The 11,685-nt window shown below is 45.6% G+C and overlaps 1 protein-coding gene and 1 pseudogene across 1 annotated transcript in view; one reads left to right on the top strand and one right to left on the bottom strand.

Moving 5' to 3' along the window:
• Positions 1–4,507: 4,507 nt before the first annotated feature.
• Positions 4,508–11,685, top strand: part of LOC108282015 (zinc finger protein 563-like) — a 15,184-nt gene continuing 8,006 nt past the window's right edge. The window contains exon 1 of the mRNA XM_017497763.2: positions 4,508–4,703. Within this exon, the coding sequence (XP_017353252.2) occupies positions 4,701–4,703 (3 nt within the window). The 5' untranslated portion in view covers positions 4,508–4,700. The remainder of the gene's footprint in view (positions 4,704–11,685) is intronic.
• The window catches only part of LOC108282005, a 4,787-nt pseudogene continuing 3,171 nt past the window's right edge, over positions 10,070–11,685 (bottom strand).

The following is an 11,685-nucleotide window of genomic DNA, read 5'->3' on the forward strand; positions in this document are numbered from 1 at the left end:
CTGTCACCCAGGCTAGAGTGCAGTGGCACAATCTCAGCTCACCACAACCTCCTCCTCCCAGGTTCAAGTGATTCTCCTGCCTCAGCCTCCCGAGTAGCTGGGATTACAGGCATGTGCCACCACGTCCGGCTAATTTTGTATTTTTAGTAGAGACAGGGTTTCACCATGTTGGTCACGCTGGTCTTGAACTCCCGACCGCAGGTGATTTGCCTGCCTCAGCCTCCCAAAGTGCTGGGATTACAGGTGTGAGCCACCACACCTAGCCTCAGTTTCTTTTTTCAACACTCATAAATTGCATTTATGTAATGACCTGGAATCATGTGTTAACACTTAACAAAACCCTGGTCCTTCTTGCTTGATATCCCAAGTATGATGATGATGATTACAGTGTGGTGCCTAATGTGATTCACTGAGGTGACTAGATGGCTGGCAGTGTAGATAAGCCGTGAGACATCAGGCTCACTTGAATGTTGACAGGCTATCAGGATGATTATCTGTGTTGGATGAACCAAGTTTCCTGTGAGGGACACCTGATCATTCATTGACTTTTTTCTTTTTTTCCTTTTTTCTTTTTTTTTTTTTTGAGATGGATTCTTGCTCTGTCGCCCAGGCTGGAGTGTCATGGCACAATCTCAGCTTGCTGCAACCTCCACTTCGCGGGTTTGAGCAACTATCCTGCCTCAGTCTCCTGAGTAGCTGGGATTACAGGCATGCACCACCACACCCAGCTAATTTGTTATTTTTTTTGTATTTTTAGTAGAGATGTGGTTTTACCATATTGGCCAGGCTGGTCTCGAACTCATGACCTTGTGATCTGCCCACCTCGGCTTCCCAAAGTGCCGGGATTGCAGGCATGAGCCACCACGCCTGGCTAACATTTAAACATCAGTCCCTTCAACAGAATGAATTGCTATGAAAGGCACACTGTAAATATCACAACCAGATGTCTGGGAGCCCCATGATGGCAGCACTAGAGTTTGTAGCCACACTCCTGAGAGACCCCAATGACAAATTAGAAGAAAATACATGTGCATGGCTCTCTGCAACAGAGGTAGTGGGGAGAAAGGTAGCTGGTCCTATGCTGAATGTTGAAATGGCCACAATTAACCACAGTTTACCATCCAAATCTTTTTCTGGAATGTGATGTTTTCTTTTCTTTTCTTTTTTTTTTTTTTTGAGACAGAGCCTCAGCATTGCACTCAAGCCTGGTCGATAGAGCAAGATTCTGTCTTGGTGTCGCCCAGCCTGGAGTGTAGTGGTGTGATCTCGGCTCATTGCAACCTCTGCCTCCCGGGTTCAAGTGATTCTCCTGTCTCAGCCTCCTGAGTAGCTGGGACTATAGGCTCCCACCACCATACCCAGCTAATTTTTGTATTTTTAGGAGAGGTGGGATTTCACCAGATTGACCAGGATGGTCTTGATCTCCTGACCTCGTGATCCACCTGCCTTGGCCTCCCAAAGTGCTGGAATTCTAGGCGTGAGCCACTGTGCCTGTCCAATTTTCTGGAACTTTCAAGGCTTCAGTAGACTGTTAACGAGAACAGAAGCAAATAAAATGGATGTGGTACTCACCCTAGACATCACAGTCTATCTGGGAAGACAGTTTGATTAGTTACTTTACATAACAAGTTAAGGTAAAAATAATAGTTTAACTATTTACCAGTTAGTTTTTTGTTTTGTTTTTGAGGAGACAGGATCTTCCCATGTTGCCCAGGCTGGTCTCCAATTCCTGGGCTCAAGCAATCCTCCTGCCTCCCAAAGTGCTGGGATTACAGGCACAAAGCACCATGCCCAGTCTATTTACCAGTTTCCAAATCCCTATTAAAAATCTTAGAATTTTTTTCCTCTACTTGATGTATAAGCACAGGAAGAAACCCAGGACTCTGCCAGTTGCTTATTCAAACAGTGGAATTGAGGGACTCTGTCTCATTTAACTCATCAGTACTGGTGAGAAGCACATGAAGACTCTTGCAGCGGCCATGGGGAATGTTCCCTTTGGCCCTCTGATGTTTTGCTGAATTAATTGGAGAGAAGAGACACTAATTGGTGAAAAAGCATACAAATTTTATTTAACGTGTATATCTGGGAAACTCCAGAATGAAGACCCAGAGATACAGAGGAAATTGTTCTTTTTTTTTTTTTTTTTGAGACAGAATCTTGCTCTGTCATCCAGGCTTGAGTGCAGTGGTGTGATCTCAGCTGATGCAGCCTCCACCTCTTGGGTCCAAGTGATTCTCCTGCCTCAGTCTCCCAAGAGCTGGGATTACAGGTGTGCACCACCACATCCAGCTAATGTTTGTATTTTTAGTAGAGATGGGGTTTCACCATGTTAGCCAGGCTGGTCTCGAACTCCTGACCTCAGGTGATCTGTCCGCCTCGGCCTCCCAAAGTGCTGGGATTACAGGCATGAGCCACCGTTCCCGGCCTGGAAATGGTTCTATTTTATGCTTAGGTTTAACAATGTATGGACAGCCATGTAGAAATGTGATTAGACCAAAAGTGTATGATCCCATACTAACAGACTGAGTGGGGAAACCCAACAGGGCCTGGCTAGATTGTTCTTGGCCTTTCTGAGAATGCATTCCTTTCTTCTGGGTATAAGGCAGGACCCACTCTGAAATGGGGGGTTTTATGACCTGCAGCAAGCTTGTCCAACCTACTGTCCAGGACGGCTTTGAATGCAGCCCAACATAAATTCGTAAACTTTCTTAAAACATTAGGGATTTTTTGTGTGTGTGATTTTTTTTAGCTCATCAGCTATTGTTGGTGTTAGTGTATTTTATATGTGGTCTAAGACAATTCTTCCAGTGCGGCCCAGGGAACTCCCAGGGACACTCCTGACCTACAATCAAACAAGGTTGGCAGTTAATTTGCCCATGGCCAGTTTTTACACAGAAAGGACAATGCAAAGAGTAATACATTTAGGTTTTATTCCTGGATTTAGGGGAAAAGAGTTCTGGATTCTATGACCTGGAGAGGAGAGATTCTAGTTTCTATGACTAGCCTTGAAAAAGAATGGGACTAAGTTTTTCCTCTGCCCACTGCAGAGAAAAACCTTTTGCTTCTGAGGCTTCTTCCAGGGTCTTCTTTTTAGGGTATTGTTTTCTGAGCCCTAACCACCTGGAGTGGGCAGCAGAGTTGGAGCCAGTGACTCCACGCTGAGCCCATTCTGAAGGCTGCAAAGGGAGGGAAATGAAGCCTCCTCTTTGGTGCTTCCTCCACAGCCTGTGCTGGTCTGCACATAGTCTGAAGCTGTGCTTAAAATCAGATGTTAGCATTTATGTATTAGGAAAATCTGGGTAAAGAGTTTATGAATTTGACAGTTTATGTAGGTTAGTAACTTAAACTAACTTTTTTTTTTTTTTTGAAACCAAGTCACTCTGTCACCCAGGCTAGAGTGCAGTGGCACAATCTCAGCTCACCACAACCTCCTCCTCCCAGGTTCAAGTGATTCTCCTGCCTCAGCCTCCCGAGTGGCTGGGATTACAGGTGCCCACCACCATGCCCAGCTAATTTTTGTATTTTTAGTAGAGACAGGGTTTCACCATGTTGGCCAGGCTGGTCTTGAACTCCTTACCTCAGGTGATCCACCTGCCTCGGCCTCCCAAAGTGCTGAGATTACAGGCATAAGCCACCGTGCCCGGCCCTTTAACTTTACATGAAACTTTACTGCTGGTGAAAATGCAGGTCTTGAAGGAGGGGACATTTCCACACTCTGCAGAGGGCACAGGGAAGTATGTTGAGCTCTCAGAGTCAAATCCTTCAGTGTCCCAGTCTCATCACCAGGTTTTTATCCACTCTGGGTTTCCATTTCAACAGTTAAGAGACTGGCTACCAGGTCTGGGAATATGTTTAGCCTCCTGAATGGGATGTTTGCTTGTGAAGTATGAGTGCAGCAGGCTGCTTTATCTGAACTAGTTCAAGGTTTTGCTTTTTTTTTTTTTTCTGTTTTGATTCATTCATTCATTCATTTATTGCTGCTGTGTGATTTCAGTTCTTCCACACATTGGATATTTAATACCGTTCACTTGTTTTTATTTCCGTGGCTGAAAATGAGTAGATTGAGATGCAAGGTGAGAGGAAGGCTTGACCTTACCACCAAGAGTCTTATCCCCAAATCCTGATGACCAGTGGACCTCAGGCTCCCTCCTGCTGCAGTGTGGCCTCTGTGGCCTGGGCTTCCCTCTGCTCTGACGCCAGGGGAATGGCTCCACTAGACCGTGGGTCTGGGATTACCTGCACACACGTGTGACAGCTTCTCCAGGAGGAAAAGCAATAAGGGCCCGCTGAGTATGGGCAGGGAATTCTGCATACATGCAAATGTTCCCTGGGAGGGATCAGGTCACACTGCAGGGAGGAAGCCTGCCCTGCCAAGGGCTGTGTTTGGAACCCGTTCATCCCGCTCTACTCAGCACTGTGATCGCTTTTTCTATTACTCGGTGCCCAAGGGGCAGGACCTGGAGCCCTATCCAATCAGAGCCATAGGGCGGGGTCACGGGAACTGTCAATCAGGCGTGGTGCCCGGAGGAAAGTGCGAGGTTCAAAGAGCCCGCGGCGTCTTCTCCACGCCCCTTCGCTCATCTCCCGCCTCTGCCTCTGAGAGACGCCCTGAAACGTCTGTGGCAACCTCTGTCACACTGGGATCCGCACTGGCAGCGGGAGGCAGAGGGTGGACTCTGGAACGTCCCAGAAGCCGGAAAATGGTGCGTCTGCGGGCCAGGCATCCCGAAAGCGGGAAAGGGCTGGTTGGAACCGTCCAGAACCGGCCGTGGCGGAACCCGGGCCTCCCCAGCCGTCAGCTCCGGGGTCTGGGACCCGGGTCCCCCTGGCGCAGCTCGGCGCTTGGTCCATCCCCTTGGCCGCAGGGTGAGGTTGGATTGGCAGCTGGGACCCCAGGCGTCCTGTCCCGTCCCTGCGCGGCGACTGCGGTCGAGACCTCGGAGCCCTCTCTGGGCAGCTCGGCTCCCGCAGCCCCGTTTCTTCCCCAGATTGTGGGGAGGTCACGGGAGGGTCATGGGGGAATCCCCACTTGTGTGTGGGGTTCGTGGGTGGGAGGCGGTGTGATCTGTGGGATCCTCAGTCTCTGTGTTCTTCCCAAATAGGACCAGTTCTCCTCTGTCTTCAAAGGTTTGGGAAGCCAGGTGGCTAATGCCTTACCTTATCCCTCACCCTAACTTCTGGGGCTGGCAGTAAATCCCTAGACTTCCAGAGTTCGCCCTGCATTTCATAAAGCTGACTTCCTCTCTGTCACAGGGGAACGGCTACTATCAGGGCCCATAACGCTGGGGTAAAAGAATTTTTACCAAGACAGCTGTAGGTAGAGAAAGGCAGATTTATTAGCACAAGTAGGAAAATCTGTCTCAAGGGAGCCAAAAGGGAGCCTGCAGGAGAGAAGCGGAGGCTTGCGGGCGATTTTATTGAATGGAACTTGGGCTGATGGATGGTGCCAAGGCAGCAGGGAGCTTAACTTGCATTCCTCTGTCAGCTTAGGTATTTGATAAATTGAGGCATTTGATGGTGAGCAGGAAGTCTGTGAATTAAGCACTTTTCTGGGCAAGAAGGCCATGTGTTGGGCCATATGTCGTAGGCCAGAAAGAAAGACATGTACAGGAGTTCCAAGACCAGCCTGGCCAACGAGGTAAAACCCCATCTCTACTAAAAATACAAAAATTAGCCCGGTGTGGTGGTGCATGCCTGTAATCCCACCTACTCAGGAGAATCGCTTGAACGCAAAAGGTGGAGGTTGCAGTGACTTGAGGTCACACCACTACCACTGCACTACAGTCTGGGCGACAGAGCGAGACACTGTCTGAAAAAAAAAAAAAAAAAGTTAGACCTCTAACTTACCTGCATTCTCTTTTGTTTAAATTCTCTGGACATGAAGATAGGCAGATTTATAGCTTATTTGCTTTATCTTTCTGCTTTACCCTGTTCCCCTTAGCCTGACTCCTTTTCCCTAATTAAGACTCCACACTCTCCTCAGTTCACAGCAACATAATGAACTCTTTGTCCCCCAGGCTGTATTTCAAGCAGATGCAGTATTTTAGCTGTCATTTTTTCCCCAGGTAACAATGTATGACTTTTTTAGAAGATACAATTTTTGTTTGTGAATATTTCATATGTGAGAATGTAGAGAATAACCACCTGTCAGGTAGTTTAACCACTCTGCTGTAAAAACGAACATCAACAAAAGTTTGTGCTTCTCCTTTTATTTTTCCAAGGCAAAGGCACCTTATCAGAATTTGTTTGGGTTGAGGTTCCCCTTTGGAAACCACCCAGTGATGAGTCCTGAGCCCACGGCTGTATTTTCCTGGTGCTGGCTTTGATAACTGCCTGGGGCTGGCACTAAGTGAATACAGCAGCCTTGTCTTGGAGGGTGTAGTGAATAACAGCCCCTGGGTCACTCTTCCCAGAGGACAGCATGAGGTGTGGGGGTGGGGCCTCCCAGGGGAAGAGCTGGATGCCCTGAGGTAGGATGATTCCCCTGATATCCTCTTCTAAAAAATTAAGCCCTAGGACACTCAGTATTCTCACCCCAAGCCCAGTTTTCATTGCTTGGAGACAGGACTGGTCAGCCACTCAAGGGCTGGTATTGAGGGGGTGAAATAGAAATGATTCTCATCGTTTGAATTCTGTTAGACTGGTGAAGCGAGAAAAACTATCCCAAAGGTCAAGGATAACGTACCAGAGTGAGATGGTGCAAGAGCCTGAAAGCACACAGTGCAGTGTCCGGTGGTTGGGGGCGGGGAGTGGTCACTAAGCACTTCAGTGAGCAGCATGGGGTGGGGGATGTCCCAGGTGACAGGAGGACCTGACCTGACCCTTGAATGAAACTTGTCTGTGTTCCAGTCAGCACTGTCCCTCCCTGGAGTTGTCAACCTGGAAAAGATTTGTTCACTCCATTCCGTTCAGTTTTTTCTTAGCTGTGAAATGCATTCTGACATTAGAGATTGATAGAGAAGATAATGTTTCTAAAGGGACAAGAGAGAGTTGGATTTCAGAAAACAAAACATATACATTTAGGCCTATATGCCTTTAAAAAATTCTTGTTTATTTTTTCTGTCATACTATAAGTTTCCCAGATCTGTTTTTTTTTTTTCTTTTTTTTTTTTTTGAGACGGAGTTTCGCTCTTGTTACCCAGGCTGGAGTGCAATGGCGCGATCTCGGCTCACCGCAACCTCCGCCTCCTGGGTTCAGGCAATTCTCCTGCCTCAGCCTCCTGAGTAGCGGGGATTACAGGCACGCGCTACCATGCCCAGCTAATTTTTTGTATTTTTAGTAGAGACAGGGTTTCACCATGTTGACCAGGGTGGTCTCAATCTCTTGACCTCGCGATCCACCCGCCTCGGCCTCCCAAAGTGCTGGGATTACAGGATTGAACCACCGCGCCCGGCCTCCTTTCTTTTTTAATTGAATGATCTCAAATGGAATTTCAGAGCTGAGCAGAGAAAATACCAGGGAAAATAAACTGGAAAAAAATTTATTTCATGATGACTACAGAAAAATGAATACTGTGTCAAGGCTCTTAAAGTACTTTTTCTGGTAGGAGAAAGGTAGAACCATATTCAAAATGGAAGCTGAGGTAACATAGGGTGAATAAAAATTCATGAAAACAGGCAGGTTTGTAATTAGTTGATTATTGTATGTGGAGGTGTTGGATAGAAGATTATTTTCCTGGAGATAACAATTTGTCCCTGTTCTTTGTGTTGAAGTGGCTGTCATTTGTATCACTGCCTGGCAATACCTGCTGTGCCATAGTTTCCCTTACCTTAAATAGATGCTTTTGTTCCAGAATTTGCTGTTTTCCATTGGACTTTGTACCCATCACTTTGCTAACGCCATACTTTCCTGATTACTGTAGACTTCAAAGCCTTGATGTGTGGTAGTGAAAGAGCCTACCTGTCTTAATTACTTAGGATTGCTATACCAGATTGCCATCAACTGCATGCCTTAAACAACATTTGTTCATTTATCAAAGGTGTAGAGGCTGGGAATCCAAGCTCAAGCAGGTCAGATCTCTGGTAAGGGCCCGCTTCCACATTTAAAGATGGCAATCTTCCCCTTATGTCCTCACATGGTGGAGATATGTCGATAATGTCTGTCTAGTTTTGGTACTAGAGCAATGTTAGCCTTATTTATTTATTTATTTAGAGATGGAGTATCCCTCTGTCGCCAGGCTGGAGTGCAGTGGTGCAATCTTGGCTCACTGCAACCTCCGCCTTCTGGTTTCAAGTGATTCTCCTGCTTCAGCCTTCTGAGTAGCTGGGACTACAGGCGTGCGCTGAGACAACCGGCTAATTTTTGTATTTTTAGTAGAGACGGGTTTCACCATGTTGGCCAGATGGTTTCAATCTCCTGACTTCCTGATCTGCCCCCGCTTGGCCTCCCAAAGTGCTGGGATTACAGATGTAAGCCAAGGCGCCCAGCCGTCCTTATAACATCAATTAGAAAGTATTACCTCTGCTGGCTGGGCGTGGTGGCTCATGCCTATAATCCCAGTATTTTGGGAGACCGAGGTGGCCAGATTACCTGAGACCCACGAGACCAGCCTTATTAACATGGAGAAACCCCATCTCTACTGAAAATACAAAATTAACTGGGCGTGGTGGTGCATGCCTGTAATCCCAGCTACTGGGGAGGCTGAGGCAGAAGAATCACTTGAACCCTGGAGGTGGAGGTTGCAGTGAGCCTAGATTGTGCCATTGGACTCCAGCCTGCCCAACAAGAGTGAAACTCTGTCTTTTAAAAAAAAAGAAAAGTATTACCTCTGCTTCTATTTTCTGGAAGACATTGTGGAGAATTGATATCATTCCATAAGTGTTTGCCATAAATCACCAGTGAAAACATCCTGGCCTTTTTCTTGGGTAATTTATTATTTATTGATTCAATTTCTTCAAGAGATGTAGGCCTATTCATATTACTTTGTGTTAGTTTTGTGAGTTTTGGTAGACTGTGTCTTTTTTTTTTATTCTTTCATAATTGAGATTTTTTTGGTTGAAGATCAGTACAGACGTTTCAATTTGTGCACAATTCTTAACATACGGGATGAAAATCTAAAAAGCCACGTATTGAAATTCTTTTTGAAGTTATTCCAATGACTTTCCAGCTTAAAATTTGGAAGCAAATTTTCCTGAAGAGGCTATCAAGTACCAGTATCTTTACTTGTTGATAAGCTGTTACGTACTCCCAGCAGTTCACAACTGAGTAGCGTATATACTACATATTCAAATGTTTAATCTTTCACAGCACAATAACAAAGTTATTATGAAAACAGGACTACTACAATCCAAGAAGTTACAGAAGGCACACAATCCTGACAGGGAGAGCCATGATCAAGGAATGATTTTCTTTAGGAAACAATTCTAAAAAAACAACATGGGAATAGAAGTAATTTCAAGTGTTCAATACATTAAGTGCAGGACTGACTCCATTTTACCATTTAATATGCTTTGTATTATAGGCTGTGAAAACTAACCCCCCATCTTTGGTATGTTAAACTGTCACCTGAGACAGTCAAAGCCTCCCATAATTGAATATCCCACACTATTTTCTGGTTGTACCAAAAAATAAACAACCAGCAAATGATTTCACCTCTTAAAAAAAAAAAAAAAAAAAGGCATTTACAGCCGGGCTCAGTGGTTCACGCCTGTAATCCCAGCACTTTGAGAGGTCAAGGTGGGCGGATTACGAGGTTGGGATATCGAGACCATCCTGGCTAACACGGTGAAACCCTGTCTCTACTAAAAACACAAAAAATTAGCTTGGTGTGAGGGTGGGAGTCTATAGTCCCAGCTACCTGGGAGGCTGAGGCAGGAGAATCACTTGAACCCGGGAGGTGGAAGGTGCAGTGAGCCGAGATCGTGCCACTGCACTCCAGCCTGAGCAACAGAGCGAGACTCTATCTCAAAACAAAAACAAAAACATTTACACTTAAAAAATGGGATAAGGTGGGGATTCCCTCCTTCTCAAAAAATGTTTCCAGGGCTACTAAAAAACTTGCATTTACAAAATAGTTGATAAAAAATGTTCCTCCGGATTGTACAAGAAGGGAGAACAGGGACCACTGATAAGACATGGTCTATGATATTAATCAGACTTGGCTGCTTTCTCTTCTGCTTCATCAGAGGCTGGACTCTCCTCAGTTTTCGTTTCCCCATGGTCTGCAGGTAAATCTTTATTTTGGTTAGCCACTTCGGCCTGTTTTCCCTTTGCCTGCCTTTTCCCTTTTGTTTGCCCTTTTTTATCTGAAGATTTATCCTTCACTGCTACCTTTTTTGGCTTTGCTTCCACTTTTGCAGGAGGTTTAGCTGACAATGGCACTGATCTCGTCTTGGGCTCTTACTTGGTGGCCCCTTCGAGGGAGCTGACCTACCTCACGGGCACCCTGGCAGTGGGGAGGGCACGTGCCGGATGGCTGCAGGCCGCTGCACACCTAGAGCCTTCTGGGCTGCCTCGCAGCTGCCACTCCTCCCACCACCCGAGCTGCTGAGACCCACAGCAGGGGCAGTGGGAGAACTGGATGGAACCGGATTGGGAGCCCCCCTCCTCCTACCCCTACCCTCCTGTTCCCCCACTTGCATCCCAGGTTGGTAGACTGTGTCTTTTAAGGAATTGGTCCAGTCCATGTAATTTATCAACTATGCGGGCATTCATTTCTTCCTAATATTCTTTCATGGTCCTTTTAATGTCCACGAGGGTTAGCAGTGATGGCCATTCTTTTTTCTGTGTTAACTTCTGTGTTAACTTTTCGCTGTGGGCTTATCAATTTTATTGATCTTTTCAGAGAATCATCTATTGGTTTGTTGATATTTTCTATTGATTTCTTGATTGCTATTTCAGTACTATCGTTCCCATTGTTATTTTCCTCTGCTTGATTTACATTAATCTTGCAATTCTTTCTCTAGTTTCCTAAGTTAGAAGGTTAAAGCACTGAGTTTAGAATGTTGCTTTCTAGGAAATGCATTCAATTCTTTAAGTTTCCCTCAAAGCCCTGCCTTTGCTGCGTTCCAGAGATTTTGCTAAAATATATTATTTTTCATCAACACCACAATATTGCATTTTGTGTGAGAATTTTCTTTGTCATCTGTGTAGCTGAGAAGTTTGTGGCTTAAATTTTCACTTTTTTAGACAGGCTGGTCTCGAATTCCTGACCTCAGGGGATCGCCCGCCTCAGCCTCCCAAAGTGCTAGGATTACAGGCGTAAGCCACTGTGGCTGGCCCGATTGTTGATATTATTATTTTGAGTAACCCTCAGGTAGGTATAAGAAAAGTAAATCATTTTTTGTGTCTTCATTTAATGTGATGTGAATTTCTAACCCATATCATTTCTCTTTTTTCTAATAAACTTCTTTTAATATTATTGGCAAGGCAGGTACATCAGTCCTGCCTTTCTCCATTCCATACATTTTCTCCATTTCATCCCTGACATTTCTCCCCTTCTCCAAATGGGTAGATTCAATTGTTTATCTTGATTTCAGCTGATTTTCTCTCTCTCTCTATTTTTTTTTTTTGACAGAGTCTCACTCTGTTGACCAGGCTGGACTGCAGTGGCACAATCTTGGCCCACTGCAACCTCTGCCTCTTGGATTCAAGCAATTTTCCTGCCTCAACCTCCTGAGCAGCTGGGACTATAGGTGTGCACCCTACACCCAGCTAATTTTTGTATTTTTAGTAGAGATGGGCTT

The sequence above is a fragment of the Cebus imitator genome, unplaced genomic scaffold (assembly GCF_001604975.1).
Source record: "Cebus imitator isolate Cc_AM_T3 unplaced genomic scaffold, Cebus_imitator-1.0 Scaffold234, whole genome shotgun sequence".
Taxonomy (NCBI): Eukaryota; Metazoa; Chordata; class Mammalia; order Primates; family Cebidae; genus Cebus; species Cebus imitator.